This window comes from Mesoplodon densirostris, chromosome 10 (assembly GCF_025265405.1).
Source record: "Mesoplodon densirostris isolate mMesDen1 chromosome 10, mMesDen1 primary haplotype, whole genome shotgun sequence".
NCBI lineage: Eukaryota > Metazoa > Chordata > Mammalia > Artiodactyla > Ziphiidae > Mesoplodon > Mesoplodon densirostris.
The window spans coordinates 70840658-70864370 of NC_082670.1; the positions used below are offsets into that span (position 1 = coordinate 70840658).

The 23713-nt window shown below is 58.5% G+C and overlaps 1 protein-coding gene across 3 annotated transcripts; it reads right to left on the reverse strand.

Moving 5' to 3' along the window:
* Window positions 1-142: 142 nt before the first annotated feature.
* On the reverse strand, window positions 143-11804 carry LAMB2 (laminin subunit beta 2). 3 transcript variants are annotated; one of them, XM_060109050.1, is made up of 33 exons: window positions 11719-11804; window positions 11541-11626; window positions 11251-11423; window positions 11024-11159; window positions 10869-10942; window positions 10275-10463; window positions 10121-10184; window positions 9684-9886; window positions 9474-9594; window positions 8948-9136; window positions 8566-8745; window positions 8332-8444; window positions 7987-8066; window positions 7765-7897; window positions 7410-7568; window positions 7205-7332; window positions 5334-5466; window positions 4974-5166; window positions 4753-4896; window positions 4275-4506; window positions 4028-4191; window positions 3723-3947; window positions 3419-3636; window positions 3219-3315; window positions 2756-3128; window positions 2472-2656; window positions 2157-2398; window positions 1729-2077; window positions 1191-1398; window positions 972-1113; window positions 712-888; window positions 461-620; window positions 143-390 (listed from the first exon to the last, which is right to left on the reverse strand). In XM_060109050.1, exons 2-33 carry the CDS (start codon window positions 11623-11625, stop codon window positions 254-256), a joined length of 5406 nt encoding a protein of 1801 aa, XP_059965033.1. In that variant the 5' UTR covers window position 11626; window positions 11719-11804; the 3' UTR covers window positions 143-253. The 3 variants fall into 3 exon arrangements, with proteins under 3 accessions (XP_059965033.1, XP_059965032.1, XP_059965034.1); XM_060109049.1 differs by having other exon boundaries at window positions 11714-11784; XM_060109051.1 differs by lacking the exon at window positions 3723-3947 and having other exon boundaries at window positions 11714-11784.
* Window positions 11805-23713: the final 11909 nt, after the last annotated feature.

Here is a 23713-nt window from a genome sequence, read left to right on the forward strand (position 1 = left end):
TTCCGGCGGGAGCAGCTCCGGGGCGGGCCGAACGGAGGAGGCGGGGCTCCGGTGCCTTGGCCTCGGTGGGGCCCTGCTGGTGGCAGCTTCTAGGTTCCGCCCAGAGACTCCGCCCTCCCCAAATCAGAGTCGGTCACACAGAGGGGATTCACACTGGTTTATTGGGGGCCTTTCCAGGCTCGGGACTGTTCCATGCACAGGCAGTAATGCGTGCGGGGCGAGGCTGGGGACTGGGGTAGGCCTCGGGTAGGGGTCACTGGCAGGTGTTGTAGATCTGGACCTGCAAGTTGATGGCTTGAAGCACACTGCGCATCCTGGCCTCCAGCCCGTCCAGCTGAGCCGCTTTGCCCTCCAGCGCCCGCTCGTTCTCCTCATAAGTGCCTTCGAGCTCTAGGAGAGAGAGGTCTCAGATGAAGGGTCCTTCTCCCAGAGTCCCACATCTCTGGCATCCCATCCTCACCTTGCAGCCGCTGCAGCTTGTCTTGAGCAGCCTGCAACAAGCCGCGAGCCTCATCCCGCAGTTGTTCTGCCCGTGCCTGCGCAGCCAGCACACCCTGGGCCTTGCGCTCAGCCAGGGCCTTCACTGTCTGGTACTGGTCACCTAGTGGGCCCTTCAGCAGCTGCAGATATAGAGGTCCGGGGCAGGGTGGTGGCCCAGTGGAGGCCCAGCCTGTAGCCCCACCCCTTCCAACTGGCTCTGCCTCAACCCACCTGTTCAGCTTCCCGGGCACGACTCTGGGCACTGCCAGCTGTTTCTTCAGCACTAGAGGCTGCCAGGCTATTCCCTGCTCGCTTCAATTTCAGAGCCTCCAGGAGACCATCCAGTTGCTGAGCCCGCTCACCTGCAGAGCTCAATGCCTTCTCTGTACCTGCCATCCTCTCCTGCACCTGCCATGGGTGGGCCTAGGGTTAAACAGGTTTATGCAGCATGCTCACAACCTTGCCCCACTGATGTCCCAGGGAGACCACACCTGGTGCAGGGTCTGCTCTGTGTCCTGTGTGTCAACCACTGCCCCCTGGATGGCACCCTGAGCAGCACCCTGTGCCCGCTGGGCCTCCTCCAGCGCTGCCTGTACTGTCTCTGCCTTCTGTTTCTCACCCTCAGCCCGGCTCCTGGGGAAGAGAGGGAATCAGGACCTGCAAGTATCAGAACCAGGTGTCAAGGATGGGGTCCAAGGTTGGGGTCAGACCGTGCCCGCTGTGCATCCTTCCGTAGCTGCTCTGCCCGATGCACGTCTCCCACAGTACGCGCTAGGATCGTGTCCACATCTGCCAGGCTCCGGACCCGCTCTGCAATCTCGCCCGCCAAGTGCCGGATCTGCTCAGGTGACGCTGGGATGGAGAGCTCTAGCACCCGTGTGGCCACCATCTCAATGCTGTCAGGATCAGCCCCCTCCTCTATGGGGACACAGGCAAGGGCTTAAGGACACAGATTCCCCAGCATGGGCATGGGGACACAGTCTTAGGGTATGGACTCAGGGACCACACATGGGGTATGGATTTGCTAATAGGCATAAGGATGTAACCACAATGACAGGGACTATACATGGGACATAGATTCAGGGTTGTGGACTTGGGGACTACATATGGGCACGGGCTCAGGGTCCAGACACCCTGAGCCCTTGCCCATCTGTGGTCACAAGCACAGGTACAGTGCAGGCCCTGACCCAAGTAGGAACACAGACACGGGGGAAACACTACATGGCCTGGGCCACAAGGGAGGCTCACGGCTGAGGAAGTCCTTCACACTCTGGATTAGTTCCCGCAGTTCCTGGTTGGCCTGTTCCACCTGTCCCCTGGAAGCATTAGCCTTGTCCAGGGCTGCCTGGGCCCGCTGCTGTGCCTCGCCTGCCTGCCGACGGGTCTCAGCTACCTGGCTGAGGATGCCACCACCTTCTGCCAATGCCCGCTGCAGTTCTGCCTGTGTGTGGCGGGCCCGACCCAGTGCCAGATCCGCCATGGCTGCTGCCCCACTGCAGCTGAGGCCCCCACAACGGGGCTGCCCATCCTCGTCCCGACAGCCGGCACCCCCGCAAGGGCTCGTAGCACAGGGTGCATCTCCCGGGGACCCACACACCTGTCAGGCACAGAACAAGTCAGGGCCTGGGGGAAGGAACAGCTACACCCATATGTCCCACCCGACACTTGTGCCTCACCAGTTCATTTATGCCTGTCAGGCTCAGGGCATGGGTATGGGCAGAGAGCTCGCCCAGTGCCTGCTGGTTGGCCATGTGCTTGCGGTTGAAGTCCTTCCTTCGGGCACCCATCAGCACCTCTGTCCGGTGCCGTGTGCCTGCTGAGTTGCTCACAGGGCTGGGCACTGTCAGGGCTGACATGTTGGCACGACGTTCTGCCTCTGCAGACAGGCTGTGGGCATGGCGGATGCTGTCATAGGCACCTAAGTCGGGCAGAGGCAGGCAGTCAGCTGAAGATCAACCCTGATCCACCCGCCTAGCTGGCCAACAACTCACCCAGGAAGTTTGAATGCTTGAGCAGGTCCAGATGCTGGTCAAGCTGCCGCAGTGTGAGATTAAGTGCAAGCCCGTCTCGCTCTAGACTGCTTAGTGCATGGTTGGCATTGAAATTCTTGTCCTGCACATCTGTGAGCTCTGCTTCCAGCTGGGTCAGGTGCTCAGTGGCCTCCCCAATTTCACGCCTACGTGGGGTGATGGGGAGATGTTATTTATAGAGACTTCAGCCCTAATGCATCGGGCCTCTGCCCCATCCCACCATGTATTCTCAAGCCCGTCCGCACCGCAACTCCTCTGTGGCCTCCACGAGCTGTGCAGTGGAGGCAGCTGAGGCGTTACGGGCACCCACAATCCCCTGCACAGTGCCCAGCTTCTCCTGCATGTGCCAGAAGCTGCTCTCAAAGGCACCCAGCACACCCGTCTGCTGCAGCTCCTGCGCCCACTGCTCCAGGCGCCGTGTACGAGCAGCCAGGTCCTGTACCACACGGTCCCAGTCCCCGAAGCACGCGTGGCAGGGGTGGCAGTCAGGAAAGACGCCTGAGAAGCCACGGGCACACTGGTCACAGCGCACGCCGGACATGCCCAGGCGGCAGCTGCAGTGACCTGTGGAACGGTGACACTGAGGTGTGTCTATCCCACGAGGGTCACAATCACAGGCTGCAGGAAAAGGGCAGACCACAGAGTTAGGGTGCCAGTGGGGCGTCCTGGGAAGTCCCCCATCCACCCTGGCCCCACGAGCCCCCTTACCACGGCACTGCAACCCAGGGTCTCCCCAGTGGAGCTCCTGGCACTCAGAACAGGTTCGCCCACCGAAGCCAGCATGGCAGTGGCACTGTCCTGTGAACTAGAGTGGGAACAGGGCAGAGGTCAGTCAGAGGCTGAACCCTCAAGACGTGAGGCAGGCAGCTGGCCCCATCTCCCCAGGGATCCACAGGAAGGTCCCATACCTCATTGCAGGTGGGGCCTCTGGCTCGGCTTGGGTGGCAGGCACAGGGCTGGCAGCCATGGCCACTTGTAAGGTTCCAGAAGTTGGGGGCACAGCGGTCACAGCTAGGGCCCTGGACATTGGGGAGGCATGGGCACTGCCCACTGCTTGGGTCACAGTTGCACCGGTCAGTGGATGGGCACTGCTGGGGATCTGTGCCCAGCAGGTTGCAGGTGCAGCCTATGCCAGCCAAGATGAGCACACTGGTTAAGGGGTGCTGGAGCAGGGAGCCCCACCTCAGCCATCCCCTCCATACCCACACTCACGGTGACAGCTCTGTCGGGCAGCCTGCCCATGGAAGCCAGGCTTGCAGTGGGCACAGTGCGGCCCCTCTGTGTGGTGTAAGCAGCGCAGGCATTGCCCCGAGTGGGGGTCACAGGCATCAGGGTCCGTGGGGTCAATGTTACCACTGCATTCGCATGGTTGGCACTGGCCGCCTGGCCTTGATGGGTCCCCAAAGTGCCCAGGGGCACAAGTTTCGCACCGCAGCCCTGCCCACGGTCGGGGGAAGGCGTGAGTGCTCAGCCCAGCTGCCCCACCCTGATCCCACTCCTGCACCTTACCCACTCACCTGTGTAGCCTGCCCTGCAGTGGCACATGATCTGCTGGGAGTACCCATCCCGATGGCAAGAAGTAGCAAAGTGCCGCCGGCTCCCGGGGCCTTCAGGGCAGGGACAGGGCCGGCACTGGCCCCCATATGGCAGCCGTGGGTCCCCGTGGAAGCCAGCAATACACCTGCAGGGAGAAGGAGGAAGAGCTGTGTCATCCCTGAGCAGCCCGCCCACCCACCAGCTCACTCACAGCTGCTTCAGGCTCACCTTTCACAGTGCTCACCCCCTGTGTGGTCACGGCAGCCCAGGCAAGCGCCTGTGTGGGGGTCACATTCGTCTGCATGCCCATTGCAGACACACGGCCGGCAGTTAGGGAATCCCCACTGGCCACGCTGGCAGCGGTCGCAGCGAAGCCCAAATGCACCAGTTTGGCAGGGGCATTGCCCATTGGTTGCTTCACACAGACCGCTGAGTGCCCCCTCAGGGCTGCACTGGCAGGCTGGGGGCAAGGCAGAGACTGAGCCAGGGAGAGGGTTTGAGGGGAGTTTGGGTGAGGTCATGGTAGAAGGTCAGGGAATGGAAGAGAACTGCAAGTGACCAGGGCTGAGAGTATGGGGTCCAAAGCAGAGTTGGAAGAAGGAAGAAGCAGAGCCAGAGGAAGGAGGGAGAACAGTAGTGGCAGCGGGGCAGAGGTGGGGGCGGTGTGTGGAGAGAAGAACAGGAGGGACAAAGGGGCAGGTGATACCTTGACAGCCTGTGGGGCCAAAGCCATAGTAGCCAGGGGCACAGAGGTCACAGCGGCGCCCAACCACTGCAGGTTTGCACAGGCACTGACCCCCATGGGGGTTGCACTCAGAGCTCAGTGAGCCCTGGGGGTCACACCGACAGGCTGTGGGGAGAGAGGACAGGGCAGGTCAAGCTGAGCCCACACACCTCCACCCCACCAGCCAAACCACAGGCACTCACGCAGGGCTCCATTGTAGACCAGTGTGGACAGGCTGATGAGGAGGGGGGCGCAGGCCTCAGAGAGAAGGGTCTTGCTGGGCACCAGACCCTCCTCGTGGCAGCGGTAGTGTTCAAAGGTGGCACGGCGCTCCAGAGAAGCCGCATCACCCCCACTAAACATCTCCAGCACCAGGACACGGGGCAGCAGCACCAGCTTAAGAGGTGAGCAAGGAAGAATGAAGTTCAGACCCAGGACCACGTTGGAACTGCCAGGACACTAAGCTTAGCACTGCCACAGACCCCTTCTATACAGTCACCACGATAGGACCCATCCCACAGGCCCTGCCATCTTGGTTGGTGTGGGAAGAGGGAACTAGTCACCGAGTCAATGAGTAGGCTGGGTCCAGAATAGGGGGCCTCAGGCTGGGCACCTCCTCCTGTTCGCACCAGCTTGAGACGCAGCTTGTAGGAGATGCCAGGCTCAAGGCAGACAGGTCTGGGAAACACCATGTACCTGAGGTAGGCGAGGACAGGTATGGGGTCACCCAGGGTTCCCGTATCAATCATCTTGGGCCTCCCCACCCCACACACAGCAACCAAATCATTGGCCAAGAAAGATACTAGGGCTGGGCCAGGCCAAAAACAGCTGGACAGCTGAATCTCTACAGAAGATTCCCATAAATGTGCCGTCACTGGAATCATCACCTGTGCAGACAGTCTTGCTGTGAACACTCCATACAGCCTTGCAACCCCAGAGCATTTCCCTGGCACAAATGCTTGCCAATTTTCCCTCAATGCCCTTTTTACACTTCCTCCAACCTCGACCTCCAGCCTCCATTCACGGCTCCTCTTCACCAAGACTGCATCACCTCCCCTCACCCCAGGTCATTCCCATCAGCCTGCAAACCCATGCTAGGGTTCTTTTATCCCCCCTGAAAAAAACCTTTGCTCAAGATTCGAGTCTCTCCCTGGCTGCTGCTTTGTCTTTGCTCTCCTGACCAACAAAACCCTAAAATCTAGCTGTAGTCACTGCCTCCACTGTCTAGCCTCCCACTCCAGGGGAGCTTTTGCCCCCTCCAGCCTGCCATAGAGTCAGCCTGTCCCAAGGTCACCAGTGACCTCCATTTAGCCAAACCCAGCGGCCACTCCTCTATTCTTATCTGCTCCAGCGTCCAGCAGCATGCGGTGAGGTCAGTGTGCCTTCCTTCCTGAGACGCTCTTCTCTTGGCTTCTGGGACCTTGTGCAGACTCCTGATTTCTCCCCATCCCCCAGCTACTCCCTCTCTACTGGGCTCTAACACTAAAGTACCCCAAAGCTTGGTTCTGCTCCTCCTTCCTTTCTCTGGTCATTTAATCTAGATCCACCTCTTTAGGGACAAGTCTCAAACTTACATCTCCAACCTGAGCCCTCCAGTAATTCCAGACACAGAGATCCAACCACCCACTGGCCTTGTCCCCCATGTCTAAGCATCTCAGAACTGCTTCTTCCTATGTCTCCATCTCAGTGAAGAACACATGCCATCCAGATGCCCAAGCCCAAAACCCTAGAGTCACCTTTCCACTTTTTCTCCCTTTCCTAAGCCATCAGCTCTGCCACTGGAACACTCTGGAAACTTCCTTTTCTTGCCACCTCAACTGCCACACCTGTGTCCAGCCCACTGTCACTCAGCTAACTCAATAGCTGCCAGCAGGTCTCCCAGCTTCCACCTTGGCCCTTTAGGTCTATTCTCCTCTCAGAAACTAGAGGAATCTTTGCTAAACATAAGTCACAGTTGGCAAAATGTCTATAATGGGTACAGCCAGGTTCATTATGCCATTCTCTGCTTCTATGTATTTTTATTTTTACATGATAAAAAGTTAAGAAAAAAGTGATGAAAAAAGATACATGAAACAAATACTACCCAAAATATAATAAAGCCTTAGTCAGACCAGTTACGTCCCCACTCAGAGTACTCTGACACCCTCCCTTCCCCCCAAGGGTACTACGTATCCTGACAATCAATGGGCTCCCCTTATTTCCTGCCTTGGCCTCTGGAACTTAGACCCCTGAAGGAGCAGGTCTTGTTCTGTCTACTTCCTTCCTCTGACCAGTGCCATGCCCAGCAGCAGCTGGCAAACAGTACACAGGAGGAGGAGGCACTTGAAGGAAGGAACAGATGAATGAGCAGGGGGGTCTTCCAAGTGCCCTGCAGGGAGCTTAGGGCTGACCCACAACCCCCTACAGTTGTAGGTGCTACCATTAGTGTCCTCACCTGGTGCCTGGTCGCAGAGTCCCTGGGATGTGGTCATCCTTGGGTAGCACGTGCCCACATGGGCTGTGGGCAGATACAGGCCCTGGGCGCTGCACAGTCAGTTCCATCTCTGCCCATTGCTCAGGTACCTGGGGGAATGGGGTGATGGATGAGATGCTCCCACACCCAGAGGGTCAGCTCTGGGTTAGGTGTCACAAGGTCTGACCTGGGGCTCCAAGCGCAGTAGCAGGTCATAGTCCATGGCTCTTGGTACAGAGGCCACCAGGAACTCCAGTGCCTGGCCTTCCCGCAGCCTAACAAAGCCTGGGCCAGTCCACGATGGAATCCCCCCAGGGGTCACCAGGCGCGCCACCACATCAGGTACCTGGGAAGCAATGAGGCTGGGGGTGCGGGCTCAGGCAAGGCACTGCCTCTTTTGCCACAGCCTGTCCCCAAACCCCAGCTCTCTAGTTGAGGCCCTGCCCGAGGCAAACACCCTCCCTACACCAGGCACCACCCATAACCCTGCCTCTCCAGCCATAGTATCACCCATGCCCTGTCCTTCAACAATGCCCCCCTACCTGCCCCCGAGCTTCCTCAGCCTCCCAAGTTAGGTGGTCAAGGAAGGGTCGGAAGTAACCAGGCTGCACCTGCTCACAGCGTCGCCCCACCATGTTCTGGCGGCAGTGGCACTGACCTGTGGCCTCGTTGCACCTGGGGAACACATGGTTACTCAAGAAGGATCCCCTTTCCCGCCCAGGATCTTTTCCCACCCCTCCCAGGGCCCCTTATACAGTACTCACTGGGGATCCAGGGCACCACCGACATCGCAGTCACATGGACGGCAGCCAAGTAGGTCATGGCTCAGGCCCCAGTGGCCAGGCTGGGGGAGAAGAGGTTGCTGAGGGCCAGAAATAGACCCCCCCCTCTGCCCAGCAGGGAATCCAATGATGGCTCTCAGCCTCTACCACCCCTTGGGGAAAGGATGGCCCCCTGACCACTGGCTCCCACCCTTGGCCTCCCAGACCTGAGGCCTCTCAACCAGGATTGGACCCAAAGCCCTCAGCGCCCACCCAGTGGGGCAGGGACACCACTCCCAGCCCTATCCTCTGAGGATAAGTGCAGAACCCCAGCCCCTCCAGTCGCACCAGGCAGCGGTTGCAGCCACGTCCAGTCACTAGACGCTTGCAGAAACAGGCTCCACTGTTGCGGTCACAAGGGGTGCCCCCCGGCACTGTGCCCCGTGTATCACACTGACATTCTGCGGAGAAGGAGACCCATCAGCACTTTGGGGAGCTGGGGCAGTGCTCGTGTCCAGTTGGGTCCAGAGTAAGAGGTCAAGGGTTAAGGTCAGCACAGGAGTGAGGACAGGAAGCACATACGCTGGCAGCCTAGAGGGTCACTGGCACTGAGCCCAAAGAAGCCATCACGGCACTGCTGGCAGCGAGAGCCCACCACATGTTCTTTGCAGCGACACTGGCCCGAGACCAGCCCCAGTGCAGGATCATCATGGGGATCACAGCGACCACCGTCTTGGGAACCCATGGGGTCACAGTCACAGGCTGAGAGCACAAAGAAGTGCAGGGTTACCCTATGCCAACTAGCCCAGCACCAGTCATCTCTCAAGCCCCCACCCTAGATTCCCAGTCTGGCTCCACCCTCCATCCCCCCACCCCAAATCCCTGCAACCTGGACAGCAGTCTGGCACTTCAGCTCATACCCCAGGATCAGCCTTCCCTCTCCCATGTCCAATTCCAGCCTTACAGCGGCACACGGCTGGGTCTCGCAGGTCCTTGGTTGGGTCACGGTAGAAGAAGGGTCGGCAGAGCTCACACTGGCGCCCAGCTGTGTTGTGCTGACACCCATCACACACACCTCCACTCACGTTGCCAGATGCCAGGTACATGGCCATATCGAAGTGGCAGCTGTAGGTATGCCCGTGACACTCACACTCTTGGGAGAGGGGAGGGAAGAGCAGGGTAAAGGCCACTTGAGGGACCATGTCCTGAGGGTAAGGGGCTTAGGGGCCCCCAGTGCCACCTTAGGTCCCTGCCACAGGCCAGAATTCGTGGGTGGGGGTTCAGGGACTTTGAGGCTTCAGCATCATACTGGGCCCCTAACCAGAGCAGACTGTGGCAGAGGGTTGAGGGAGTCCCCAGGGGCATCAAGACCAGGATACACTTCAGGCACAGCCTAGGTGTTTGGGGCTTAACCAACCAGCTCTAGGTTCTGCCCAGGGCACAGCCAGGCCACAGAGTCCTGGGGCTATGAGGGCCGGGGTCTCACTCACTCCTGCAGGCGTGACTGTGGCCGTCCTCAGCCGGATGCCAGGGCAGATCATGATAGAAATCCTGACACTGCTCACAGTTGAAGCCACGAGTGTTGTGTTTGCAGATGCAGGCCCCATGAACCTAGCAGAGTGGGTAGGCAAGTGGTCAGCACTGTCCAGCCATGCCTGCCCCTGTCCCCAGCCCTACTCCAGCCAGCTGAAGACCCTCACCATGCCCTCAGCATGGGCTGGTGCCCCTGGGGCGGGTGCACACTGTGAGGCGTGTCCATAGCAGAAGCAGTTGCCACGCACAACCAGCTCGTACAGGGCATAATAGTACTTCTCACGGATCTCCCGCCGTGGGTCAAGCAGGTTGTCCCCGAGCGTGTGTAGCCGTGTCAGGTTCACCCGTAGGTTGGTGATCTTTAGCAGGTCTAAGTGGGGGAAAGGGGTTGGGGGCCAGCTGTCCAGGCAGACTCTTGCTGCCCCATGCCCACCCAGGAGCTGAAGCTGCCAAGGTCACCTTGGGAGACCTCCTGTCTACAGCTATATGAGCTAAATTGGACTTGGCATCTGCCCTAGGAAGCACCCAGAATAGCTACTGAGGCCCCAGATAGTCACCAGCCGGACACTGGGACTGCGCCAGCCTCAAAGAATGGAACACTCACTCTGGATCCATGGGCTATAGGGGTCTGGAATAGGGATTGCAGGGTCCAGCACACGATAGATGACCTGGAAGGGCATAGAGTCATTAGAGACACTGGACCTGCCTCATGCCCGTCGTGCCCCCTTTCTGCCCCAAGCCCAGATCCCAGCCCTCACCTCGCCTTCAGTGGATGGCTCAATCTCTGAATAGCGTGACTCACAGACTACGTCATCCCAGTGCCGTGGCGGGGCCAGTGGGACTCCTGGGAAGTCAGCCCCACAGTCATAGGAGAAATATCGGTACACGTGCCAGGTGCGTCCAAAGTCTGCTGAGCGCTCCACCAGCATGGCAGCAGGGCGAAACGTCTGGGTGGGGAGCATGGCTGATCAGCGGGCACTAGGACCCAAGTCCAGCCCAGGCCCATCAAGAGCCCTGCCTAGCTGGGGCCTGCCCTCAAGCAGCTCACAGACAGGTAGAGGTGACCAGGGGAAGCCAAGCAAGGATCAGGAAGGGAAGCCACCTCTAGTGGGGAGACTCAGCGGTCACGGGGCCCAGGGAGGCAGCGCCTGACCCAGCCTGGGATTGAGGCAGCGTGTACAAAGGCCTGGAGGGGGGAGGCAACAGAAGGTGTGGGAGGTGAAAGAGCCTCCCATCCAGCCAGGGCACAGCATATGAGCACAGGGAGGCTGGGCTGAAGAGCTGGGACTCTGCTCAGGGGCAATGGGGAGCCAAGCAGGGTGCTTCAAGCAGGCTCCCAGACACGCGGGCACCTTGAAGGTCATAATGAGGTGCGTGAAATGGAACTCAGCCTCCAAGTCCAGCTGGATGGTGACCACGGGGACACCTGGGGCAGGAGTCGGAGGTCAGGGACTTGAGGCTACTTGGTGGACAGCCCTGCTCACCCATACCTCATCCACAGCCTCACCATTCTCTGACTGCCACCAGGCTGCCCGGCGCTGTGGTGCAAAGCTGGTAACTACATTCTGGATGCGATGGCTGTTTGGGTTGTCTCTAGCAGAGAAGGGGCGCCGGGAGTCACACAGGAAGCACTTCTTCTCGTCCTGGGTCGGGTCAGGGTCAGGATCAGCGTTAGTGCCTCAGCCAGTGCCGGCACCACCCTGACTCAGCCCCCCACCTCAACTCCAACCACACCTGCAGGTGACTGACGATGCAGTAGGGCTGGGGCCCGTGCAAGCCACAGGTGGATGAGGCGGTCAGTCTGTCAGCACGGCCCACCAGCAGGTCCCCTGTGGCGGGGTAGCAGCTTCCCCGCGAACAGCCTGGCACATCCGGGGCCAGGGCCTGGGCCAGGGCGGTGGCCGGCACTGGGAACAGGGGGTCAGCTGGTTCTGCTGCGCTCCCACCCCGTAGCCCCAGAGCCAGCTACCCCAGGAACCACCATCACATCCCGCAACCCCCAGGCCTTCACCAGGCCCTCTCACCACTCAGCAGCAGGCCCAGTAGAAGCTGCCAGGGCCCAGGCTGTCCCCGCAGATCCCTCCCTTGTTCCCCTGCGGCCCGCTCCATCCTGAAGAGGAGAGGAATCAGGATGAGGGGGGATGAGAGGTCTGGGGCCCACGCCCATCTATCCCCTCCCTTGGGGTCCCGTGTTGACTCTGCCTGCGTGGGTCCTTGGCCGATTCCCCACTCGGTCCTCTGTCTGTCCAGCGGTCCCTCCACTAGCTCGGAGTCCGGCGACTTTGAGCAAAGTTGGAAAGTACGGCAGGAAGCAAAGCACGGAGCGGATCTCAGGCAGGAGCACAACATCGTGCAGAAACCTCCACCTCTCTGGAAACGACCCTCACTCTAGAAACTAGACACAGGCTGGCTCACCTGCAAATCTTTATTGTGCCCCCATGCCCAGGTCTGCACAGAGCCAGGGGAACACAGGGTTTTGGGCCCTTAGGCCACTATAGTTAGGGGGCGCACCAAGCAGGGGCTATGGCATAAACAAAGGAGAGGAGTCTGATCGTTGAGACCTCAAGTGGCCTGTGGAAACTAGCCTTTGTCCCCAGTGTCGTTAGTGCTGTGGAAGTCACCATCAATTTGGCTTTTCAGTCCCAGGGCTCCAGCATCAGTGCGGAGGTGGAAGGGTGCACTCAGGGTGTCAAGCTCCCCTATTCAGGGATGTGGGATGGACAGCCAGGCCGGAAGGCCAGGACAACATAGGGGTAGGGGGAGAGATGGAGAAAGGCCATCTCCTGCCCAGGGTCTCCGCTTCCCCCAATCACTACAACAAGTAGGCATGAGAAGAGCTCAGTTTCCCACTATGAAAATGAGTGCTGGTTACCGACAACAGACCAGAGCAGCAGCGAGCAAATCCAGATCTTATGGCTCTTCATCCACTCCGGGCCTTCTGGCCCACCGAAAGCGCCTGAGCCCGGGCTTGGAATGCGCGCTGCCCAGAGTCCATGCCCCACCCAGGCCCCTGGGACTGCGGTAGGGACCACGGATTCTGGGGGTTTGTAGGGCCCTGTCGGAGTGACTTTGAGCTGCCACAGCTGCGCCCACTGTCTGGGGTCAGGTGGAGAGTACCCCAGAGGTGTAGGCCCAGGGGAGAAAGCTGGAGTTCTTCAGGGGAATCACTAGGCTTCACAGGGAGAGTCTGGGCAGGGGGGCAATCTGCTGGACTTGAAGGGTTGCTGGGAGTTGCACCAGTTATGTGGAGTAGGGGTCTCCAGACACCTGGGGGGTCAGGTAGTCAATCTGAGGGGCTCAGGGATACTAGAGGGGGCTCAGAATTTGAGCTCACTCAGAGATAAGGATCTATCAGGATTTCAGGGGCACTTGATGGTCTCAGGAAGTTTTACTTGACGCCCTCCCCCCGACACCCGCCGCCTCCCAGTTTCTCAAGGTCAGAGGGCCACTGGAAAACAACATGGTGTCACATAGAGGTCCCTCAGGATCAGCAGGCACTCAGTGGTGCCTCTGGTCTCTCAAGGTCAGGAGATTCCTGGGTCACTCTGGGGTCACTCTGAGTCACCTAGGTAGTCCCAGGGTCCCTCTTACTGGCATCCACAGACAGCAGTCAGCAGGTGGTGTACGCAATGGCCCACAGCTGCATGTGATCAAGCAGCTCTGCTGCCTGCTGCTCCAGGGCCCACAGGGTGGTCACTTTCTTGCCCAATGCCTGCGCATTCTGAGCCAGGTGGCGCTCCAACCCTGGGGATCAGGGTCATCTGAGCCAGGCTCTGACTTCTGGTCCTAATCTCTGACCCTGACTCTGACCCCAGCCCTAAATAAGCTCTAACCCTAATTAACGTTTGGCCTCCTGTTCTGGACTTTGACCCCAGCCTGAGCCCTATATGAATCTGGACCTGACCTGCACCCTTCCCTGACCCTCCCACACCATCCCTATAACTCTGACCCTCCCTACCCCCCATACCCACCCCACCATGGCCCAGCCACGTACCCTCTAGGCAGCTCCAGCTGTTCTGTGCCAGCTTTAGAAACTCTTGGGCCTCAGCTCATGCCCACTGTACCCGCTCTTCTGCATCTTGCACCGTGGCCACCGGGCTATGCGTGCCCTCCTGCAACTCCACCACACCTAACTGGGCCACCTGCAATTCCTAGAGCAAGACTAGATCTGAAACCCCACCCCACGTAGACTCTACAGTCCCAAACACATTGCTACCCAAAGTTCCTGGGGTGGGGGGCAGGGGCTTTTAGAACTGAGACCCTGCCTCAGCCCAGCATAGCCCAGCATAGCCCAGTCCCAGCCTAAACCCCATTTCACACTATTCCAGAGGTGTCCCTGAGACCCTAATGTCCACTTTTCCCATCTCACCTTGCCCAGGCTCCCAGCCACACCCAAGGCATGTGCTGCTCACTCTTCCGCCTCCTGGGCCTGCCGCTGACTCAGGGCCAAACAGGTCCTGAGAGCCATAGCTGCACTGGACAGATGCCCCAGGACTGGGGTCACATCCACTGCCAGTGCCACCCAGGCCAGGTGGCCTGCCACCTGAGGCAAAGATTGGGGGATCACAGAGAGGTCACAGCAGGGTAGAGCATTACAGGATCAGGGTATTTAGCACCGTGGTATCACAATTGGTCAAGGATCTCAGGGAAAGAATGGGGACCACAGCAGCCTCTGAGCAAGAGATGTGAGGGAGCTGAGGGGTATGGGTGGGGTATCACCTCCTGTACACTGGCTTCCAGACCTCGAAGTCTCTGTTTCACCACCTGCAGCCCTTGCTCTGCAGCCCTTGCATGAGTTCCCGCCTCAGCCAGCACTCCCTAAACATCCAGAGCTTGGTCCAGGGCCCTGGCTGTACCCTCCCTGAAGGACACAGATGATAGTCAGTCCAGCATTCCTTTCCTCCCCAACCTCTGACCTCTACCTCCAGCCTCCTGGCCCTTCACATGGTCTGCTGTGCCTGATGGGGAACACCTTCAGCTTTGGGCAGCTCCTGGCCTATGGCATCTGGCACAGGAAGGGCATCCTGGATCTGATCCAGCAGGAGGGCAATGCCTGCTGCCCCACCTTGGGGGAGGGGCACAGCCAGCGCATGGCATGCCACCAGCTCCACACTCACAGCATCTGTGGGGATGGAGGTAGGGATCCTGGATGTGACCTCTGATCCCTGATCCAACGAGCTTTGACCCTAATCTCTCACTGACCCTGCCTCTGACGTGACTACATGGTGTGCTAGAGGCTTCCAAGAGCCAATTGTTAAATTTTCAGGAATTCTGTGAATCAGTTGTTAAATGACAGGTAGACTGAAATCAGTCACAGTGGGGATTACTGATGCCATAGAAATTGACAAACACTACAAATCAGTTACTCCTGACCCCCAGGCCCCACTTGTTAAACATTTACGAGCACACTAGTGCTCCCACCTGACCCCTAGCCCTGATGAGTATTCCTCATTCTAGAAGGAGTATCATAGCAGTGTCCTGGATGCACACCTGCCCCTGCCCGACCTCAGCTGTGAACAGACACACAACAAGCAGACACGTACCCAAGAGAAAATGCTGGATGGGCTGCACAGTTGCTTGCATGTGAGCCATGGTGGCCACACCCCAGACCCCCTTGCATGACGCCACATCTCCCAGGCCTGGATTCCCGTGGAGCTTGCAGTGGCCTGGATTTGCTGTTGCTGGTAGGGGTGGGTCAGATGTGGAATATGTCTCTTGCAACCCCATGGCCAAGCCATGGTACCCTGTGACTCCCACCATGCTCTCCTCCACAGCCCCCATGGCTCTGTACCAGTTGCTGACACTGCTCCAAGGCTGTGACCGCCATGTCCAGGCTATAGGAGGAGTTATGGGAGGTAACCAGAGCCCACTGGGAGGTAGGCAGGGTCCCAGGACAAGAGGGAACACCACAGGGCACAGGAACATAGACCAACCGAGGTCCCCGACCCCTACATTCCTAGGGGATCCAGTGAGGAATGCATGTCCCAGCTCTCCCATTGCCCTACACCCAGTTCACCCCTAGGAGAGAGTCCTCGCCTTGGCAAAGCCTCCCACAGTGACCCATATCTCCACCTACCACTTCAGCTTTGACTAGGAGCTGTAGAAGCTGAGGGTGCAGCCTCTGGACCCTGTGGACCAGCCCCTTCAATTTCAGCTGCCACACAGCTGTCCCTCTGGGCCGGCCCATCCCCCACAGCAGCTTCTCTGTCCACCGCCAGGCCTCCTGGGCCTGTCCCAGGATGCTGTCTGGTCCTCCAACTGTGGCCACGACCTGGGCTGTAAGCATGGCCTCTTGAGAAAGCAGGGCAGCTGAGGAGGCCTGGGCCTCAGCACCTGCAGGGGATAGGAACAATAGACACAGGGTTGGCTCAGGGCTCCACTGGCAGGGTCAGTCAGACTCTTGGGTCCCCCAGATATGTAAGCAAAGGCACCTGGTCCCTTCCTCGTGCCCCAGCCTAGACCCCACTATCACCTGCGGCCCACCTACCTGCCTACTTGGCCTCACCTTGGGCTCCTGTGGCCTTCTTGAGCCAGGCCAAGCCCTTGACACAGTCTAGCTCCTGGGATAATTCTTCCAGATGTTCACACTGCCCCCTAACCCATGGCTCTCTTTCTGCTACAACCTGTCCTTTGGCCCACAGTGTCTGGGTCAATGCGGTTGTTTCTGGCCTGTGGGAGGATGGAGTGTCAGCCTGGCCAGAGATGCTCTTTCCTCCCTGATTCCTCACTCAAGAAAACTCACCTCACTCCCAGACCCAGGTCTCAGACAGGCCAACCCAAGACCCTCTGAATCCCTGACCCTGGGAAGCTAGCTGGAGACCTCCTTCCTACTGACCCCAGACCCCTTGCCTGAGTCCAGCTATCCATTCCGTAAGTTGTCGTTGGGGCCCCACAGCAGAGGAAGGAGATTCCAGGAGTGTCTGGGCCTGCTGGAGTACCCCCTCCAGGCCTGAAGTTGCCCCCAGCACCCCAGCCAGGCATCCCCTGGCATAAGGCAGCCACTTCGTGGGCCACAGTGTCCAGCTGGAGCTGGAGCAGAGCCAGGTGTTGGTCCCAGGAGGTGAAACAGGGAGGGCAGGACGTGCAATGTGGGAATCCACCTCTGGAGCCACAGGCACATGCCTGGCACCTCAGCCCTGAGATGCCCTCTCTGCAGCGGCAGGTGCCTGTGTGTGGGTCACAGCTGGGCGAGACGGAGCCCTGGGGGTCACAGGCACAGGCTGTGGGGGAGAGAGAGGGTCAGGGTAGGGAGCAAGCAGCACTCACCCTAGCCTTGCCACCAAGAAGCCTGAGGAGGAGAATGACCCTGTGTGAGTATGAGAGCCTCACCTAAGCCACTGCTCAGAGCAACCATGGGGGAACTTCCCTGGTGGTCCAGTGGGTAAGACTCCGCGCTCCCAACGCAGGGAGCCCGGATTCAATCCCTGGTTGGGGAACTAGATCTCGCATGCATGCCGCAACTAAGATCCCACACGCCACAACTAAAAAGATCCCACATGCTGCAACTAAGACTCAGCACAGTCAAAATAAATAAATAAATATTAAAAAAAAAAAAAAGAGAGAACGGGGGCTTCCCTGGTGGCGCAGTGGTTGAGAGTCCGCCTGCCGATGCAGGGGACACGGGTTCGTGCCCTGGTCTGGGAGGATCCCACATGCCGCGGAGCGGCTGGGCCCATGAGCCATGGCTGCTGAGCCTGCGTGTCCGGAGCCTGTGCTCCGCAACGGGAGAGGCCACAACAGTGAGAGGCCTGCGTACCGCAAAAAAAAAAAAAAAAAAAAAAAAGAGAGAACGGTCTTGGGTACTGGCAGCTACCCAAGCCAGAGAGGCCATACTGCATGGCAGCCTTTGGGCAAGAAAATGGCACAGGGCTCCAGGTGTTCTACAGCCCAGGGAGGGGTCAGTTAGGGTCAAGACTGGCAGGCGGGGTCAGGAAAGAACCACCCAATGTGTCTGCTCCGCAGGCCTACCCGACCTGGCCTTGCCAACACTCTTTCCCTACAGCTGTTTTCATGAGTATTTAAGTTTTGGAGAAAACAGCAATAAACACGTGCTCTCCCTCAGGACAACCTGGTGGCTCCCCCGCCACCCCACAGGGAGGATCCCATCAGGACAGCCTCACCCCTGGTGGTGGATTGTGTGAATGCCTTGCTCACCTCTGCACTCTAGCTCTGGGTCACCCCAGTACCCATTCCTGATACCAGGAGCACGTGCAGCCCCCAAATCCTGCCTGGCAGGGGCACTGACCCAATGACCTGAAGGAAGAGTGTGTGGCCAGTCCACAGAAACAAAGAGCCTCCTCTGGGGGAGGAAGAAGGAAAGGAGAGCTCAGAGTCAGCACACTGTCACCTCCTCTCAGCCCTGCTCCTGCCCAGGCAGCACTCATACCTGTGCTTGGCTGAGGGCTTCTCCCCTCCTGCTTCCTCTGGTCTGATCCCCTTGGCCGGCCCCCACCTTGTTCCTACATTGCCAGCCTCGCCTCCCACAGACCGGCCCTCTGGGTTCTCAACTCCTGACCTGCTCCTCTGTGTCCTGAGTGGAGCACCCCACTGTTTCCACACCTTCACCCTCCGACTCCCACCCTCTCCTCACCAAGGACTCGAGAACACACTTCAGACCTCATCTCATTCAGTCCCTGACGTCTCTCCTCCTGGAAACACTCACTTCCCACGGCCATCCATCTCTGCCTGCATCTCCCAATCCTCCCCCTCCGCCCGTGTCTCCTCTGCCTCCATCCCAGCCGCACCCGGCCCCACCCGTGCCACACTCGTTCTGCTTGCCATGACCCACTCACAGTGCTTCACCTACACGCCAACACACAGCAGCACACAGGGTCGGGCCCATGTGGTCTCACGTCTGCTCGTAGCTAATGTTGCACAAGAGCACACACAGCTGCTTGCAGCCACACACACCGCTGCTGGTAGTCACGTTAACACTCACACTCACACCAGCCATAAATCACACCACAGGCACACACATTCACTCACACCTGGCCACTGCCACATGCTATGTGCGACAAAGGCTCACTCACTTGGTGATACACTGGCTGCAAAGTGTGTTGGGCGCGGCGGCTGCAGGGCTCGCAGCCTCGGGTCCCCCCCAGGTTCCAGAAGAGCGGGGCACAGCGGCTATAGTAACGCCCCAGCGTGTGCGGGCAGCAGAGGCACTGCCCACTGACCTGGTTGCAGAAGCAGGCTTCAGCCCCAGACGGGCACCTCGCAGGTATGGTGCCCCAGCGGTCACAGCCACAGCCCGGGGAGAGGAAGGGCTTGACGGGGTCTGAGGAAAGAGAACGCACCCCCCCACCTTGGGATACCCTCACCCATCCCACTCACACGCTCATGCTGGCAGACCCCTTGGTGCAGGGCACTGCCTTGGAAGCCAGGCCCGCAGTGGGCACAGCCAGGGCCATGGCTGTGGTGCAGACAGCGCTGGCAGTGTCCACTGTGGGGGTCACAGGCGGTTGGATCACGGGATCAATATTGTTGTTGCACGGGCAGGGCTGGCACGGACTCCTTCTGGGGTCATCTCCTGGCCAAGGGTGCCCAAAGTAGCCCGAGGAGCAGCGGTCGCAGCGGGGGCCTGGAGTGGATTGGGGTATGTGTGGGTTGTCTCAGTAGTTTTCCTGTACCTTTGGGGCCTCTGGGTCCCACTTAACCAGCCAAAAGGTCTGAGGTCCAGCCAGGAGGGCAGAGGACACAATAGTTATATTATGACCCATCTTCTTGGCTTACAAGTTCCATGACTATAATTCCTCAAGAATGGGAACTTCTTGAGGAGAGGAGCGCACCCTGCAGCTCAAACACACAGGTGACACTGGCAAAGATTTGCTTTGTGGACCTGATGAGGATTGTGAACAAGTGAGCAGGGCCATGGGTTTGTCGCTGCCAACCATGCCTCACCTGCATAGCCAGGTGCACAGAGACACAGGACACATCCACTGGTGCTGTCCACATGGCACAAAGTCCCATGATAGATGCCTGAGCCAGGGTGTCCAGGACAGAGGCAGGGCCGGCACTGCTGGCCTGAGCCCGGGGTGGGGTCTCCGTAGGAGCCATCCAAGCACCTGCGGGCAGTAGCACATGGAATGGGGCCTAGCCCACTCATCATGATCCTTCCCCAACCCTTCCAGTGGCAGCCTCACCTCTCACAGTGCTGGCCCATTGTGGCCTCGTGGCAGTCCCGGCAGACTCCTGTGAGTGGATGGCACAACTCAGCAGCTCCATTGCAGGCACAGGGTTGGCAGCGTGGGAAGCCCCACCAGCCATAGAGACAGTGGTCACAGCAGCGACCAGCAAGGCCTGCCCGACATGGGCACTGCCCGTTCACAGCGTTACAAATGGCATTGGTGGCACCGTTGGTGTGGCAGCAGCACTCTGTGGGAAATGACAGGGCAATCAAGCCCTAGAGAAAGGAGATGGCTGGTCCCAGACCCCACACCCACTGGCCCTGAGGGCTCACCACGGCAGCCAGTGGGCCGGAAGCCATATGTTCCAGGCCTGCAGTGGTCACAGGTAAGACCATCAATGCTAGGGTGGCAGCGGCACTGCCCACCCAGCAGGGCACACTCGGTGGTCAGTGAACCCTGGGGGTGGCACTCACATGCTGCCAGGAGAAAGGGTAAGATCAGATGAACCTCATGGTGCCTCCTGCAACCCCTATCCTTCAGCCCCCTGAAGCCAGGGCCACACACTCACCAAGGCCACCCGCCTGGAACAGGGCAGAGATGCTGAAGGCAGGGCGGGCACAGGCCTCAGGCATAGTGCTGGAGAGGCTCATCCTCGCTGCCTCCATGCAGCCCGCCTTGTGGAACTCCTGCAAGTGCCCCGTGGCCCCAGGGTCCACAGATCTCAGTCCAGGCAACCCTTTCACCTGTGGCAGGAGCACAACCTAGTAGGAAGGTAGAGAGTGGAGGGCAGGGGGTAGTGAACCCAGCCCCACTCACTAACACCTACAATGGAACTTCTGTATGTTGCCCCTCACAGCCCCTTCCCGCCCCTTTCCTGTTTCTCTTTTGATTCTGTTTCTCCTTCCTCTCCAATAGCCCTGATCTAGTCCAGGCAATGCCACCTCTCACTCAGAATCATTGAAGTAGCTTCCCCCTAACAATCCATCCTCCCCATGTCTCTTCCCTGCTCAAATCCCTTCCAGGGCTCCCCATTTCCCCAGGATAAGCCCTTCGCCTGGCCCACAAGTTCCTGTGAGGTCTGGCACCTGCCAGTCTCACCTTCTGTCCTTGGCATGTGCTTTTCCCCTGCCTGATTCCCCCTCCCTACGCTCTCTACCTGTCTCAATCCTCTTGGTGCAACTCTAGGTCTCCACAACCCCCTGTCCCCTGAGCCCACTGTATCCATATTGTCCTGCTAATTTGTGTCTCCACCCAGATGTGGGGTGGAATCCCTAGGATCTCACTGAATCCAGAAGGATGGTGCCCCCCTCCCAGGTCTCCGCACCCCCTTGGTCTGCCATAGCTGCAGGGTCATGGAGCAGTGTGTTCCAGGTTCAAAGCAGAAAAGTCTGGATAGAAACACAGCTCTGCAGGGACGGGGAGAGGAGTCAGGGTGGGGTAAGGAGGTCATGATCATGTGGTCCCAGGAATGTCCCATTTCCACTGTGCAGATATGGGGTCCAACATTTCATCATACAACCAATGGAAAAAGACCAACTTCTTTTTTTTTTTTTTTTTTTGCGGTATGTGGGCCTCTCACTGCTGTGGTCCCTCCCGCCACGGAGCACGGGCTCCGGACGCGCAGGATCAGCGGCCACGGCTCACGGGCCCAGCCGCTCCGCAGCATGCGGGATCCTCCCAGACCGGGGCATGAACCCACGTCCCCTGCATCGGCAGGCGGACTCTCAACCACTGCGCCACCAGGGAATCCCAAGACCAACTTCTTAAACCCTGCCCTGTTTTAAATTAGGTCCCTGTTTTGATTGTTCTATGACATGATGGTATTCCATATTGGGAGGTTTCTACTTTGTTTGGGTATTGCTTTGAATGTGTTGGCTACATAACAGGGTCTTGGTATTTTGGGGGTTATGGGGTCTAGCCTACCTGTGTACCTGGGTCAAGGCCACCTGGAACAGCTGCTGAAGGCAGCAGATGGCCACAGCGGGTACTGCTGGGCTGGGATTGAGCACGGACCCTGACCAATGCCTGCCACTCTTCAGGTGCCTAGGGTTAGGCGTCAGCGGTCATAAAGCTGCCCCTACCCACCACCCGGCACCACCCATCCACCTGCCTGGCACCCAAGCTACTGACCTGGGTCTCATAGCATAGGACAATGTCACACTCCAGGGCAGAAGGCGCTATGGGTGCCAGAAGAGAGAGGCCAACCCCATCAACCACATGTGCAAAGTCTGAGCCAGTCCACAGTGTACAGCCAGCTCCCTGATGCAGGGGCAGGGGCTCCTTTGCAGCCTGGATGTGAGACACTGACTCCCAGGTCCAGACCACTCCACGACCTAGGACCCTCAGGATTTAGATTCCCATTCCTCTAAGACCCGAGGGACTCATAGCCCCAGGGCTTGGGCCCATCCCTACTAAGACCTAGTGGCCTGTGACCCAACCCTGTTCCTCACACTCCTTACCTTGGCAGCTGGTATTTGTAACGGGCTCACCTGGCAGGGTGGAGGCATATCGAGGGACACGCTGTCTCTGAAGTCGGGGCCTGAGCCAACCACGGGAGGCCCCTGGGGCTTGTGTACAGTGGGGAGGAGCAGGCTCGGGGGCTCCCTGGGGGCAAGTCAGGTGTCAGTGTCCTCCCACACTGTCCTGGGTGAGGATTTTTTTTGTCTGCGCCCTGCAGCTTGTGGGATGCTACTTCCCCCGAGCAGGGATCAAACCCTCGCCCGAGGCAGTGAGAGCTGGGAGTCCTAACCACAGGACTGCCAGGGAGTTCCCTGTCCTGGGAATATGGGCTCCATCCAAGACACCAAACTTCTGACCGTGCTGATGCTGCCTCCCTTGGACCTGCCTCACCTCCCTAACCCTGTCTGGCCTCTTCTTCCAACTAGCTCTCTCTGGACACTCTCTCCCTCCCCTGAGCACCAAGGTGTGAGCCTTGATTTCCTCCTGCCTCTGCCCTTCCTGGACACTCACAAGCAGCTGGGGGTCAGGAGGCTGGAGGCCCAGACCAAGCTCTTCTTCAGCAGTGGCCTGGTCGAGGGCAGCACAGAAGTACCCAGACCAGCGTTCACGGCAGAGTGGCGGAGACAGAGGTGGGGACGGCAGAGGCAGAGGCCCTCCCCTGCAGAACACCTGAGCCAGCGTAGGGGTGGGGACGGGACAGAGTCAACTCCCAATTCTTGTCCCTTGACCTGGACCCCCAGTCCCTGCCTTGTACCTGTTGCTGTAGGCACCCCCAAAGTTACAGTCACAGGGCCGACAGCCTAGAGAGTCACTACTCAGACCCCAGAAGTTGGGCTATAAGAGAGAGTAGGTGGGTGGAGGAAGGACAGGAAGACCTGGGCAAGAAGAGGAGGGTCAGGAGCTTGGAAGGCCATATGCTGGGACTGCTCATTGCAGGAAGAAGCAAGGGTGAGCTCAGGGCTTGAATGCTCTTCTGCCTCTGGCTGAGAAGTGGAGAGGAGACCCTGGTGTACTCCTGCACGGCTTCATGGAGGGGAGGTAAGAGGTAAGAAGATGAGGTCACAGCCAGGGGTAAAATAAAAGTTAAACATATGTTTGGACCAAATGTTATGTTATTTTTTTTCCCTATTGCAAAATCAAAACACGTCATGTGTTTGCCAAGGTCTTCCAGCAAAAGAACAATGTAAACATTCAAATAAACAATTTGCATACCTCTAAAAAAAAAAAAGTTAAACAAAGGATTTGTAATGTTCAAGGAGAGGCAAGCAGGGGATACACTGAGTGTCCCTTCAAACACTTTTGCTGTGAAACACCTTTAAATTCAGTGCATAATACTGTTGTAACTCTTTTAAATACTTTTCTTTCTTTTGTTCCCAAAGCTCCCACCTGAGGGCATGTGCTGGTTCAGCTAGCCAAGGTGGCACTGACTCTAGTGACCAGGTCAGGAAGTGGCACCAACCCACCAGCAAGGCTTAGTCTGCAGTCACACTGATTATAGCCTTGTACTTGTCAGCTTCTAGAAGCTCAGCACCCAAAATCAAGGTCAAATCAGAAGGTGAGTCAAGCCTCACCAGACAACAGCTGCAGTCCCATCCAGAGACAAAGCGTTT